The 15,155-nt window shown below is 40.8% G+C and overlaps 1 protein-coding gene across 1 annotated transcript in view; it reads right to left on the reverse strand.

The window, feature by feature from the left end:
• The window catches only part of VPS26C (VPS26 endosomal protein sorting factor C), a 28,074-nt gene extending 13,960 nt beyond the window's left edge, over positions 1 to 14,114 (reverse strand). Inside the window, exons 1-3 of the mRNA XM_082497454.1 lie at positions 14,045 to 14,114; positions 5,730 to 5,873; positions 4,309 to 4,458 (exon numbers count right to left, since the gene is read on the reverse strand). Of these exons, the coding sequence (XP_082353580.1) occupies positions 4,309 to 4,458; positions 5,730 to 5,873; positions 14,045 to 14,101 (351 nt within the window). The 5' untranslated portion in view covers positions 14,102 to 14,114. The remainder of the gene's footprint in view (positions 1 to 4,308; positions 4,459 to 5,729; positions 5,874 to 14,044) is intronic.
• Between the last annotated feature and the right edge of the window lie 1,041 nt (positions 14,115 to 15,155).

The raw sequence follows: 15,155 nt of genomic DNA on the forward strand, positions 1-15,155 counted from the left end.
AGACAATGGAACAGATTGCCCAGGGAAGTTATGGCTGCCCCATCCTTGGAAGTGTTCAAGGCCAGGTCAGTTGGGGCTTTAAGTAACCTGGTCTAGTGGAAGGCGTCCCTGCCCAGGGCAGGGAGGTTGGAACTAGATAATCTTTAAGGTCCCTTCTAACTCTAACCATGATTCTATGATTCTAGAGGCTTGCTTTTAAACTGCACAGGACTTGGAGAGAGGTCTAAGAAGTGTTTCTTAAACAACACCTTTAGTTACTCAAATGAAAAAATACATAGATGGCATACTCCTTGTAGTCTATTTTTCCATTTTTTGATTTGGACAGAGAAGAAATATAAACAAGTTAGAAGCAAATGAACAGTTTCTTTGAGGTACTGAATGCCTTCTTTGCTTCAGTCTTTACTGCTCAGGCCAGCCCTCAGGAATCCCAGCCTCTGCAGGTAACAGAGAAAGTCTGGAAGAAGGAAGACTTTCCCTTGGTTGAAGAGGATGAAGTTAGAGATCAATTAAGTAAACTGGATATCCACAAGTCCATGGGTCCTGATGGGATGCACCCATGAGTGCTGAGGGAGCTGGCAGAAGTCATTGCTGGGCCACTCTTCATCATCTCAGGCGAGATGCCAGAGGACTGGAGGAAAGCCAATGTCACTCCAGTCTTCAAAAAGGGCAAGAAGTAAGACCCAGGAAACTACAGGCCTGTCAGCCTCACCTCCATCCCTGGAAAGATGATGGAACAGCTCATTCTGGGCATCATCTCAAAGCGTCTGGAAGAAAAGAAGGTTATCAGAAGTAGTCAACATGAATTCACCAAGGGGAAGTCATGTCTGGCTAACCTGATAGCCTTCTACGATAGCATGACTGGCTGGATAGATGAGGGGAGGGCACTGGATGTTGTCTACCTTGACTTCAGCAAGGCTTTCGACAGTCTCCCACACCATCCTCACAGGCAAGCTTAGGAAGTGTGGGTTAGATGGATGGACCGTGGGGTGGATTGAAAACTGGCTGGCAGATAGAGCTCAGAGGGTTGTGGTTAGTGGTGCAGAGTCTAGTTGGAGGTCTGTGACAAGTGGTGTTCCCCAGGGGTCGCTACTGGGTCCAGTCCTGTTCAATACATGCATCAATGACTTGAATGAAGGGATAGAGTGTACCATCAGCAAGTTTGCTGATAACACGAAACTGGGAGGGGTGGCTGACATGCCAGAAGGCTGTGCTGTCATACAGCGTGACCTGGACAGGCTGGAGAGTTGGGCAGAGAGAAACCTAACGAAATTCAACAAGGATAGGTGTAGGGTACTGCACCTGGGGAGGAATAACCCTATGCATCAGTACAGGTTAGGGGCTGACCCCCTGGAAAGCAGCTCTGGGAAAAGGGACCTGGGAGTCCTGGTGGACAACAGGACGACCGTAAGCCAGCAATGTGCGCTGGTGGCCAAGAAGACCAATGGCATCCTGGGGTGCATCAAGAAGAGTGCGGCCAGCAGGTCAAGGGAGGTCATCCTACCCTCTACTCTGCCCTGGTGAGGCCACGTCTGGAGTACCGTGTCCAGTTCTGGGCTCCCCAGTTCAAGAAGGACAGGGAACTGCTGGAGATGGTCCAGCAAAGGGCTACAAACATGATTAGGGCATTGGAGCATCTTTCTCATGAGGAAACGCTGAGGGACTTGGATCTTTTTAGTCTGGAGAAAAGACGACTGAGGGAGGAATCTTATCAACCCTTATAAATACTTAAAGGGAGGGTTCCAGGAGGATGGGAAGAGTTTTTTCAGTGGTGGCCAGTGACAGGACAAGAGGTAACAGGCACAAACTTGAACATAGGAAGTTCCATCTAAACATGAGGAGGAACTTCTTTCCTTTGAGGGTGGCAGAGCACTGGAACAGGCTGCCCAGAGAGGTTGCAGAGTCTCCCACTCTGGAGATACTAAAAACCTGCCTGGATGCGTTCCTGTGCAACCTGCTCTAGGTGTACCTGCTCTGGCATGGGGGTTGGACTAGATGATCTCCAGATGTCCCTTCCAACACCTATCATTCTGTGATTTATTTAAAACTAGCATTTTTAAGCAATTCAAGTCTGATTTTCTAGAAAACAGACTTAATGTCCCACAATTTATAGCCATGTATCTGTTTTATCAGGTATCAGTGCACCTTAAATAACCTTGGGAGAGATTATCTTTTCCTCTTCAGGACAGTAGGACTTGTCAAAGGTTGGCTGAAATCTAATGATTAACGTTTTAATTACATTTTATCCCCAGCTTGTAAATAGAAGCTAGGTAGATGAAGGAGGGAATGACAAAACATAACAGATATTCACCATTAAAGTATACCTTAAAACAACTGACATCAATCATAGGCAAGTTATCTGGATTATGGAAAACAACTTAACCAGTTTTGCACCGTTTTTTACATACCTACCACAAACAACAGATGTTACATTAGGAAGAAAGCCAAGACTGAAATAAGATATGGGAAATACTTAAAAAAACAGCTGAATGTAGACAAAAAACAAGGGAATTTTATTTTAGTTACTTCTGATAGGCTAGTAGGTGGGGGTCTTTTTGTGGGTTTTTGGTTTGTTTGTTAGGGTTGTTGTTTTTTTAAAGCCCAGACTAAGACTTCCAGATCAGCTAAATAGCTAACAATTTTATACTTTGTCATCAAATCCAATACTCTTATCAGTGAGCTACAAGGGGGGGGGGGGGGGGGGGGTTTACAACTCAGTGATTCTTCATCAGCACTGGTCTGAAAATTTTTGCATGTAGTGGCTCCTTCAACTTTTTCCTTGAAGAAAAAAAAAAACAAAAAAAAAACCCCACCAAACAAAAACCCCCACTCCTCAGTAAGAAAAAGCATTGTCTAACACAGTATTTTCATTCAAGAGATAGCCAAAGAAAGACTTTCCTTAAAAAAAAAAAAAAAAAAAAAACCAAAAAAACACAAACACCCAACCCAAATGAACCCATCTATGATAAGACAATTTTTAACCAAAAAACTTCAAATTTCAAATTTGTGTTTCCACAAGATTTTGTTACAAGTATGTAGTACATACAGATTTGGGTGGAAATGTTACTACTCATCTCCACAGGAAAGCAAACAATTTATGTTTTTGAAGATGCTACAAGCTCTCAACACTTTGGTTTGAGTTTTCATTATGAAATTACACAGCCACATTTGCTTTGAACAAGAGGACACTGTGGTGCAGTCTTTTTTCATGAAGAGAATGGATGTAGTTGTCTGGAACATAAGTAAGGATCAGACATATGTTACAGTGGTTCTGACAAGGTATTTCAGGCAAGTCATCTTGTTACTGTTCTGTTTATGCCATCATTCTTTAAAGATTTATTGCATATGGAAGGCCTGAAACAATAAGTGATGGAAAGATTTCCTCTAGTTATTCCTTCTCACAAATGAATGCAGGAAAACAGACTGTGAACACTAGGTAGCTTTGTTCCTATAGGATTTATCCTTGTGTCTTAAAACAGATCTGGTAAGTCAGTACACCTCATTTTTCATATTTAAGTATTATTAGCGTTAATTGGTTGCCTACTATGCTAACAAAGTCTCACTGGTACTTGGTTAACAATACACACACTTGCCTCTAGGTACATACTACTTTACAGATTATCTACAAAATGGTAAATGCAACTTTTTTCACAATAAAATCAGAACTAGATGAAAACACCACCCTGTAAGAAAACTGTACAAGATTTAGCAAGAATGGCAAATACATTTTACCCTTTGTCAACCCCAAGCCCCTCTTTCCAGTATGCTTCAAATTGTAACATGGGATGTACAAGAGACATTTGATCAGTTTCATTACTGTCAACTATTTCCAATGAAAAGCCTAAACTTGCTGGAAAAGAAAAGGGAACAGACATCACAATGATTTTTTAAAAGCAACATTATACTGTTGGGATTCTGAGATATCAGGATAGTTCTTTTGCCACATTTAAGAAGCAGAAAGCATTGACTCCCAGGAACTGGAACTGAAAAAGTCAACTAGAAACTACCTACAAACTAGTACTTAAAGGTTAATGTGTATCATGATTTTTAATCTTAAGTTATATCTAGAAAATACAGTACACACCAGAAGAATGCTAAATTAATAAAGGGAAGCTTAAAAGCTACTTACTTCAAAGGATCTCTAAACTTTCTGCTCATTCTTCAAATTGAGAAAAGAAAACATACTGCACTATGAAAAGAAAACTTTATCACACAACTTTACCCTCTGCTTCCATGGAATAAAAAATGCTTTAGAATACAGCCTGTAGATAACAACAGTTCAGATTTTCTTTACGGATATGACTGCCTTACCTGAATATTAACAAAGACACCGTGATATGTCTCATACAGAACTTTGTTCCCCTTCATATGCAATGGAAATTCAAACGGAATTTCTGTCTTGCCACTGGGAAGTTTTCCTGGTTTTACCATTTCAATAGTGCTGTTAATAATTTGAATTGGCTGCAAAGATAAATATTAAGAAGTTTAGGTTGAAGCAGAGCGACAGCCCCATCATTTCAAGAACCAACAACACCCACCAAACTCTATTAAGACTTCCTGAATTTCCAGAAACTCGGGTGTTTCTTCGGGACACACTCTCTCCAGTCTTACAATGAAAAGAAACATTAAGAATGCTTTCCTCAAAAATACAATTTGTGATCTATGTTATGGTTATATCATACTAATGACCAAACATATTCAGAGAGCTAAACAGCAGTCTCAAGCGCTTTGGAAAGTGGAGGTCCATTTTCTAAATTATGACCCTTAATAGTAGCAGCAGGAATCAACAGTTGAGCAGTTAGCCATTCCCTCCTACCTTCTCCCACCATAAAGATCTATATTTAGGGCTAGTCTCTCACTGGAACAATGGTTAAGTATGATTCAACTGGGGAAGCCTGCTTGAAGATTACACTTCTTTTCTCTCTGTAGTTTTGCTATTATTTTCCCTCTACTAGACAGGAATAAAAAAAAAATTGTTGCTTCTACTTTTTTTTTTTTTTTCTGTTTTTCAATCATTCATGAGCAGATTATTCATACTGTAAACAATACTGTAAACAAATTAACTACAAATGAAGACCTTAAAAGGCCCTGCACCAAGGCTATCCTAACTTAAGCAAACTGTTTTGCACATGTAGCTATACTGCCTCTAGACAGAGCCAGCCTTGCTTCAGTTGGTACAGCCATGTTTGTGTGGAGCCTGAGATAACTTGCCCTGCTAGTTTCTAAACCCCATGCTTCCAAACCTGGAGAGCAGTACAGAGGCCTTCCAGGAGCTCCACAGTCAGTCTGCACATAGCCTCATACTGCACAGAAGAATCTGTGCAGGTCCTGTATTACGCCTAGTAAGTAACACAAACTCAAGGGCCCCTGCAGAGACTATTGTGATAGTGACTGATGTGGCACAAAGGTCCAATTAAAACGAGTCACTTAAAAAAAAAAAAAAATCACACAGTTTATTGTTTTTCTTTAAAACTTGGTCCTTCAATGCATCACCCAGTAACCACACTATTTATGTTACTTTACTTCAGCCCTAAAGAAAACTCTCCAATCAGTGCAAGTTCCTCCCCCAAAGTGTCATCATACATCACCAGATAATGCTGAGCATTTCTCTGCTTTCTGTCATTTACATAGCATGAAGTGCTGTAACTACCTGAGAGCCATTAAGAAAAGATTTATTTTGAGAGAAGAGACAAAGGTTTTGTGCTAAAAATATTAACCTGCACAGGTCTTACCTTGACAGAGTTATAGAAAGCTTCGAACACACCCACACTTTTGGCACTAAGCTGCAGATTTACTGATCCTTCCATTGTTAACGAGATACCTTGGTGCTGGACTGTGTCCTTACTTGTTATGACAACGACTCCAGAAAGAACTTCCTAATAGGAGAAAAAACAAGACGAAAACATAAAAAAATGTCTTTTATAGCACACTATCTGAGTAACAGCTAACTGATTTTCAAACTCAAGAAAACTGTTTCCAGAGAACAGTCTAACCTTGTCCGAAAAGACAAATACTGATAATGACAGCAATATGGGGAAGAGACCTCTGTACTTCTAGTTTCCTTTCTTTAAAAATATTCTCCTCCTCTTTGCAGAAGGAGGTTCTATTTCTTCGCAAAGTTTCAAGATCTTCCTCTCCAGGAAGATGAAAAATATCCTCCTAAATAGTTATCAAGTCAGTTGGCAATAAACAAGTTCTATTTCACATGTTAGAATGAAAGCCCAAGAGGAATTTTTATATGAAGAGCGGGTCGACCAGCCATGGGAGATGGAAGAGAAGGCATAACTGTAAAAGTGATGGCCAAGCTGAGGATAAGACTCACCTCAAGAATGGAGTGGAATAGATGGAAAATAAATAAATAAATAGTTGTTCTGCTACACAAACAAATTCTATGCTACATGGGAAATAGTTTAAAAGTGTATCTGAATTGAAGGCACATGTTGTATGATTCAAGAGATGTGTCACTTATCCCATTAAGAATATTTTGTCTACAAAATTGTATTTGCACAAGAACACTGCATCTTGGAAGTATCACCTTAGAAGCTCTAATACTGAAAAAGAGATCACCTGCAGGAGAGCAACACACAGTTCATTTTACATACCCCATAGTTTATCTTTCCCCTCTCCTACAACAGAGAATCCACTCCAATCCAGAGTTCCACGTCAAACATTCATATGCATCTGGAAATAGCAGCAAGTGATTTGAGAACCTGAAGAAAGTTTCTTGGGGCTATCCTTCTCTTCTGCTTGATGGTAATGCTCTGCACCTTCACTAGGCTTGCAAACTAGACACCAAACTACAGATCACTCCAACCAAAGGATAATTCAAGACTGCCCACTCTACACTCGACCAGTTAAAACCAGTCTAGCTATGTACATCTCTGACAGATGCTATTTGAATTTTGCCAGCCTTTTGTCTTTACTAGTGGTACAGGATGACAATATAGAAAATGGGTCAGGCAGTTTAAAGCAAAACAGGACAGCAGCAGAACATCGAGCATCACCATGAAGGCTGACATGCTGCCAGTCTGAAAAGAGGACCTGCAGCAATTGGGAAATGCCAGGAACAGGAGGCACAAGCACAAAAGGACAGTGAAGAAAAGCTGACCTAAATACTGTACTGCTTTGCTAACAGGCTTTAATTAGTACAAGCAATTAGGTTATTGCTTTGAAAAATGAGTACAGCTGAACTATAAGAAGCAAGGACAATCCTGAACATATGAACTGCTTTAATAAATGAGAACAGTCTCCCACCACACAGCAACAACCTATTCCAGAGCTATTGCCTACATACTTTCACACGATAAGGACATATGCATTTGGGGCAGAAAGGAGAATGACTTGAAGTTAAATACTAATTTTTCTTATAACATTCAATGTCTCCTAAGAAATGAAAAAAAAAACACCTCAAAATTACTTTCTAACAAAAACATGTAAAGGTCACTAGTGTGCGGGAGAGGGAAGTACCATGAAAAAGATACTGTAATATTTACTTAAACTGTGTATATGCAATCAGATTCTATTTCTGTTTGATGTGTGAGGGGAAGTTGGCTATGTCTTTTCTGGAGAAGAGCTACTTTGTCCTTCTTTGTGTAAAACCAGGGTCCTCTCTAAATACAAAGTTGTCAGGATACTTATCCTTCTAAAAGTACAAATCAAAGAACATGAGCTTACCAAGATGTTCAAACACTTATAGTTAGCACACAACTTATGAGAAAACTATTTCTGTAAAACATTTGAAAACATGTACAGTTTGTAAAAGTTACGTGGCACTTAATACTAAACTAGTACTGTTTTCAGTCCATATCAGAAGGGGTTCATCTACCTTTAACACCACAAAACTAAAAGAATAAAGTCACCACTGGAATTAATCCCCATGTACTACAATGTAGCAACTTACAATCAATTGCTCTCACTCACTTTTTACCTTCTCCCTTAGTAGGAACTCTTCACATCTTCACAATGTAATAACAAAACTTTGCAAGATGGAACTAAGCTAACACAGTTCTACACAGAATTATTCATCTAAACAATAGTATCTGTCCACAGGAAGGCCAGTGTATTATGTGACACAGAGAATTGAAGTACATATGCTAAACTGCAAACAAAACATTATTGTAAGATGACTGTCCCAGGTTAAGGATCCCAAACAAGCTTTTTAGCTTTCTGTTGTCAGTTCCTTACTATTCAGGTATGTGCATGAAACTGTCAGAAAGACTGACACTTTCAAAGTTTCAGTCACTTTCAAGGTCACAACTGAGATGAACACCTGCTTCATCTAGTCCAGCAGCACAATGCCTCATTTCTCCGGTTGTGGAGCAGAGTTACTCAAGTCTGGCTGATGACAATTTGGAATGATTTTCAATCAATAACATGAAATGGTGCATAACATGGGTCACAGAATCTGATCTTGAGAATCCTAAGTCACATCTGGACTTCTGACTGAACTAGACAGCTACTCAGTATCTATAACTTTATGTAAAGACTGGAAGGATCAAAGTGCACGCTATACTGTCCCATAAATTGTTGGGAAAATTACTTTTAGTGTTTAAATATATACCAATTCCAATCTGCCTGTTTACACTGTCAGGTCTGGTTGCTACATCAAGGAGCTAGAAAAATTATTTCAGTTAGATATTATGTATTTTCAGATTGTATCTAATCACTTGACAGCATCCCTGATAAGAAAAAAAAACGCCTAATTTTTTTTTTTTCAAATGCAAGGTAGCTTTGAAAAAAATAATAAACAAACCACACAGGAGGTTTTCAAGACCACTTGAAATCTGTCATCACACTTTTTGAGACAACAGCAGAGGACATCATACCTAATGCCTAACATTTCTCTAGTTCCATTTGATATGCATTATGCATCTATGGATTAAGCTTTTCATGTTTTGGTAGAATGGAAGTCCACAGTCAGTTGGTTACCAACAAGACACCTTAGGTTCCTTTTAGATTCCTCTTTCCACATCAGAGGCATCCACTTTTAGGACAAAGGGTAAAATATTTGGCAATTTAAAAATTCACATTAAGTTCACTAAGTCACATTTACTAAATATTCCTGATCATTTTCTTCCACATCTATTCCTCTACACAAACCACATGGAAGTCTTAACTATGTATTCTTCTGATTATTTAGAAAGAAACTGACCACATTCAATGGAGAAAGTCTGCTAGACCCAACTAACTAGTCATTAGATGCTTTAAAATCTCAATGCTCAGATTTACTAATTAGTTCGCTTTTTTAGAAAAAGGCTTCCTTATGGGCAAATTCCAACTTACATATATTTTAGATTCACTTGTCATTAAAAGCCTTGGCTGATGTTAACTATGGCACCTTTCTTTGTACAATGCATTTTCCAGGTCTTTCAGCCTAGAATTCTTTTGATTATCAGTCTCAGACTAACTGCCACAGTTACTCCAGTCATCCTGTTTAGGTTTTCTAAATAAAACGCATCATTAGTTGTGCCTTTACCCTCATTCTTCTAGCATTCCTGAGTTTATTAAATGAGCCTCAATGGCTCAAGAATTCTCCATCCAATTAAAAAAAAAAAAAAAAAAAATCTCCTGAATGCAGACCTTCTGTTTCTAGGAACTTAAACAGAGTTTTGATGCCATAAGTCTTATTTTGCTACTATAAGACATACTATTATGATCCATTTTATTGTCTTTTTGTTCTTAAATCTTCTATCACTTTTTTTTTGTTTTTTTAAACAATGCTATTACTCTTTTGGTCCAAGAAGCGGCAAACTTGTTTTTTACTTACAATTTAAAGTAGTCCGTTTAAGCCAGCTTTTCTCAAATTGAAGTCCAGACAAAATAAAGGTCTTTGTTTGCTTAGTTCCTCCAGTTTCTGATTATTATAACTACTGAACACAGAAATTGCTTACTGTTTATCACAGCACGTTATGTTAACCAACTTACTTTTTAAAAGCAGGAACACAATCTCAGGCTTGCATGATGCGTGACTATTTTACAAATTTGTGTGTAATTTCTCCCAAGGGAAAAAGAACAGTCAACGCAGAAGCAAAGAACAACTAAAAAGCACAGAATAGTTGCGTACTCAAATATGTAGAACTAAAAGTTTTAGGAACTGAAGTGTCTTCCACTTAGCATAGGAGATTGCTTTGCAATAATGAGAAGTGCCTGAAGTGAATTCAGCTGGATTTAGTATAATCAGGGTCACCGTACCAGGATAAGAAGTAGTCTGACCCAACCCAAGACAGCAGGGGACAGTATTTGAAGGTTCTGTCATCACAGAATGGTAGGGGTTGGAAGGAACCTTTGGAGATCATCTAGTCCAACTCCCTTGCCTAAGCAGGTTCACAGGACAGGAACACATGCAGGTGGGTTTTGAGTATCTCCAGGGAAGGAGATTCCACCATCTCTCTGGGCAGCCTGTTCCAGTGCTCTGTAACCCTCAAAGTAAAGAAGTTTTTCCTCATGTTCTGATGGAATTTCCTGTGTTCCAGTTTCAGTCCGTTGCCTCCTGTCCTGTTGCTGGGCACCACTGAAAAGAGTATACAATACTTCAGCACCAAAGAGAAATTTTAAAGATCTTGGCCTGATGGGGAAAGCCTATAATGAAACATATGCATCACTCTGACCTTACAAAAAGCAAAAAACAAGTAGTTATGCAGCCTTTGTTTTCCTGGTCAGATATTTCTTTAGATACACACTTCTCCACTCACCAGCCTTCTCATATGTACTTTCAACAATATTTTCCACTAACAAGACCCAAATTCAGTTCTGCACTTAAATTAAAGATAAGTTTGTTAACTTTCAGAGTTCTTCTTGAGGAGTTTATATTACAAACTCCTGCACCTTCAAGGCCTTATTCAGTATGGAATTTACTGTTAAGAGATTCTCAGAACAGTTACTTGTTAAATTTCGGTCTCTCCTGTATCTGTTTCTCCTCACCTCTTCTCTCTTGGAGGGAATAAAAGTGTATAGCAAGTACACTTAACAGATGTAAAGATGCTGGCTGACGTACATGCAACAGATTGAGAGATGCTGATTGCTAAAAATCCCTGAGTATTTCACCTGGACTGTGCATTCTCAAAACATACAAAAAAAAAGAGCTTGAATGGAAGAATCAGCAGCCATTCCTACTACCAGTTCTTTGGCCTACTATCACTTAAAATCACTGCCTGAGATCCTTCAGATTGTTCTTCATCCACCCCACATTATTTTGTTTGTCCAATTTCCTGCTCTGTTGGAGCTGCTCCACTGTGTCTAATCTCCCTTCTGTAGGCCACCCAGCACAGGACCATTCAGATACTAACTGTTAAACATTCTCTGTCTCTTAAGAACACATTCATAAGAAAAACAAAAAAGGATGTCCATGATTCAACAGATTGATTTTTATATTATTACTATTTACTTTTTTTGAGTGCCACACCTACCAAATACTATCCATTTCCCTAATCTAGTTTACTGCATAGCCAATACTATCAGCACAAGAAAGGCAGCAGAAATTAAACGGCTAGGGAGGCGAGTGGCATTGTGGAGTTATGCTGGATTAATCATGGTCTTGGGCAAATTATGACTTAGAAAGCTCAGTAATGTTTCAGCAATTTTGTGCTATTATAATGTAACAGGCATAACAAAAAGACTATTATTATACCAGAGCATAGTTTAGACATCACCTTCTTCCATATGCAAATGTAGCTTTAAATAAATTCAGAAAACAACAGGTGAAATCTAGACACAGTATCCCTATTGTCTTCAAATGAATACCTAGACATATACATTGGGATGAACTATTGCCTTTACTAAAGGAATTCCTTTATTTTCAAGTAGCATTGATGTAAGCATATTTTGGATGAAAGTTGCCATAGACCAAAGGTATTCTTAGCATAACTACTGTGACTGAAGTATACAACAATCAGTAAAGTTCTAAAAAAAAAAAAAAACAAAAAACCACCACCAAAACCCAACCCAAACCCAAACCCGCATATATTCCATGCCTAATTAAAGAGACTTGTAATTCCTTTCTATTCCTATGAAATTTCTATTAAAAATTCATGTTGCACTTCTAAACCTTTTCACATGGAGTTAAAGTGGAAGCAAACAAACAATACTGACAGATCTATTAACCATAAATATCTTATTTAATTTCAACTTGAAGACAGAAGAAATATCCCTTTCCTGTACTTAAAAAAAAAATAATCCAATTTAAAGTGATATAAAGCAAGCCAAGTGAAGAAACTGAAAATGGGCACAGCATTATGATACGAAAATAAATAATTAAGAACCTTCTAATAATGTGCATTACTAAAATACAGAGATACAGAAAGTACTCTTTACCACTATGACACCATACCTAAAGGGAGGAAGGGACGTATCGTTCACAAACAGATAATTTAGCTTTATGAAAATCATTCTCTAGGTGATTTGACAATTGTAGAACAGATGCTGCATACCCTTCCATTCAAATCCGTTTAAAGCAGTTTTCCAGCATTAAAAACATTCAATCAATTGAAACATGCTTTATACACTGTAACAACCAAACTACTAATGTATGGGAAAGCTGTGTATGAAAAGGATTTTTATAACACAAGTGGGTGGCTGGTTAGCAAAAAAAAAAAAAAAAAAAGGAAAAAAAAAAAGGACCTGAAAACTTCTGCTTAAATAATATTTCTAGAAAAACAGCGATAAAAATGAGCCAGGCGATTTTTTTTTTTTCTGACTGCACTTGAAGTCTTCAGCAATGAAAAAAGGCACAGCATTTTTTAAGTAGCTGCAAAAGCTGAAGTATGCACAATCTGTTTATCACTATCAACAACTACAACAGGGAAAAAAGTTAAGAAATCAGAATCCTGCCGGGGTGGAGGGGGAGAGATCTGGCTAGTCATGCCTAACTAATTTATCAAAGAATCATAGAATAGTTTGGGTTAGAAGGGACCTTTAAAGGTCATCTTGTCCAACCTCCCCCTGCAAGCAGCAGGGACATCTTCAACTAGATCAGATTGCTCAGAGCCCCATCCAACCTGACCTTGAATGCTTCCAGGGATAGGGCATCTACCACCTCTCTGGACAACCTGTGCCAGTGCTTAACCACCCTCACAGTGAAAAATTTCTTCCTTATATCTAGTCTAAATCTACCCTCTTTTGATTTAAAACCATTAGACTTTGTCCTGTCACAACAACCCATGCTAAAAAGTTTGTCACTATCTTTCTTGTAGGCCCCCTTTAAGTACTGGAAGGCTGCAATGAGGTCTCCCTGGAGCCTTCCCTTCTCCGGGCTGAACAACCCCAACTCTCTCAGCCTGTCCTCACAGGAGAGGTGCTCCAGTCCTCTGATCACTTTTGTGGCCCTCCTCTGGACTTGCTTCAACAGGCCCATGTCCTTCTTCTGCTGGGGGCTCTAGAGCTGGATGCAGTACTCCAGGTGGGGTCTCACCAGAGTGGAGTAAAGGGGCAGAATCACCTCCCTCGACCTGCTGGCCATGTTTCTTCTGAAGCAGCCCAGGATACAGTTGGCTTTCTGGGCTGCAAGTGCACATTGTCGGCTTATGTCCAGTTTTCATCCACCAGTACCCCCAAGTCCTTCTTGGCAGAGAAGAAGAATCTCATCTAAGAGGACACTTCCTATCAGGTACGAACGACATCTTAAGACCCTTCCAGGTTTCTCGCAGACCACAGAAACGGAACGACACTCTGTAACAGCAACTGGCCGCACCTGCGTACTGTACCAAAGCAGCAGTCCCGCTGTAATACACAAGTATAAATAGCTGAAGCGACACTATCCTATAGGTGAACTCCAAACCACCATGTCTCAGGGGGCCTCCCTTGCTCCCTCCTGAAGCCCTACCGCCCTCCCCCGAGACAGGTCGGCGGTACTCCCGCGGTACCGCCACGCTCGCCACGGGAAAAAGAGAAGGACAACAAGCAGCCCTTCACCCCAAAGACGTGCCTCAAGCCCGGCCGGGGACCCGCAGCAACGGCGCCAGGAAGAAGCAACGGGGGCGGCGGGGCGGTTGGGGCCGTTGGGCGGGACGCCCGTCCCGCCCAACGGCCCCAACCGCCGCCCGCCCGCACTCACCCCACAGCGGTAGACCTTGTTGGCCCGCTTGATCTTGATGTCCAGCGCCGTCCCCATGGCTGCCGCGCGCCGTCACGTGGCGGTGGCAGCAGCGGCGCCCTCCCCCGCCCCGCCCTACTCCTCCCTTCACGTGACCCAGCCGGCAGGGAGGGGGAGTCCTTCCGCAGCCAGCCGCTTCCGTCGGGGGGGGGGAAGGGGGGGAAGGAGGGAGGAAGCAGAAGGAGGAAGCAGAAGGAGGAAGCAGAAGGGAGTGCGTGGGGTCTTGTCTCATGAACATCCGGGGTCACCGCTGGCGTCATTTCTCAGCCGGGTGACTCCGCTTCCCGGTCGGCTCCGCCCGCTTCCGGGTAGTCATAGCAACGGGTGGACCGGGGGGGGGGGGGAGAGGGAGGAGGAACAAGAGGGAGGAGGGAGGGGGGACGTAACAATGGGCGATAGGGAAAGGCTTGGTGGTCTTTACATTCGTAGTTCTGGCCAGGCTGAAGGGGATTAGTCTTAGGTAGGCCTCACAGTCAGGAGAACCTCGCACACACATATATATAAAAAAAATTCTGGATTTGTCTCTGTTATGATTACACGTATGATTCAGCATATTGAATTTCAAAATAGGTGCCAGCCTGCGTTCTGGAAGTTGCCTGCCGCTTGTCTGATAAATGTCAGAAGGCAACGCCTTGTAAAATCCACTGTGAGAAAAATCCGTCGGCCGAACCCAAAGCAGAGAAAATGAGCCGCTCTGGAAAACGTTGCCGGTGCGCAACTATACGCCTGCGCTCACGTTTTAGTACGGAGAGAAATGCTTCCGTCTCCTACAGATGTGGAAAACGTAATTCCTGTGACTTCAGTGGGCGCAGAAATTGTCTGCCAGCAGCGTCTCAAGTCCCGAAGAAAACCTATGGAGCATGAATCTAGTTATGAATTTTAATGCTTTTCTAAAGTCATTATTCTTGCCGTGTTAAAAAGCGAGGGCAGCCATTTCACTGAGATATCACAAGCGCGAGCCAGCTTCAGGGTCTAGCAACACCATTCTTACCTCATTTTAAAAGGTGGGAGTTCTTTAATTCAGTCTTAAACTGCAGCTTGGTGGGGGAGCAGGGGATCGTGATAGACTCCT

Source organism: Vanellus vanellus (assembly GCF_965231255.1).
Source record: "Vanellus vanellus genome assembly, chromosome: 1".
Lineage (NCBI taxonomy): Eukaryota > Metazoa > Chordata > Aves > Charadriiformes > Charadriidae > Vanellus > Vanellus vanellus.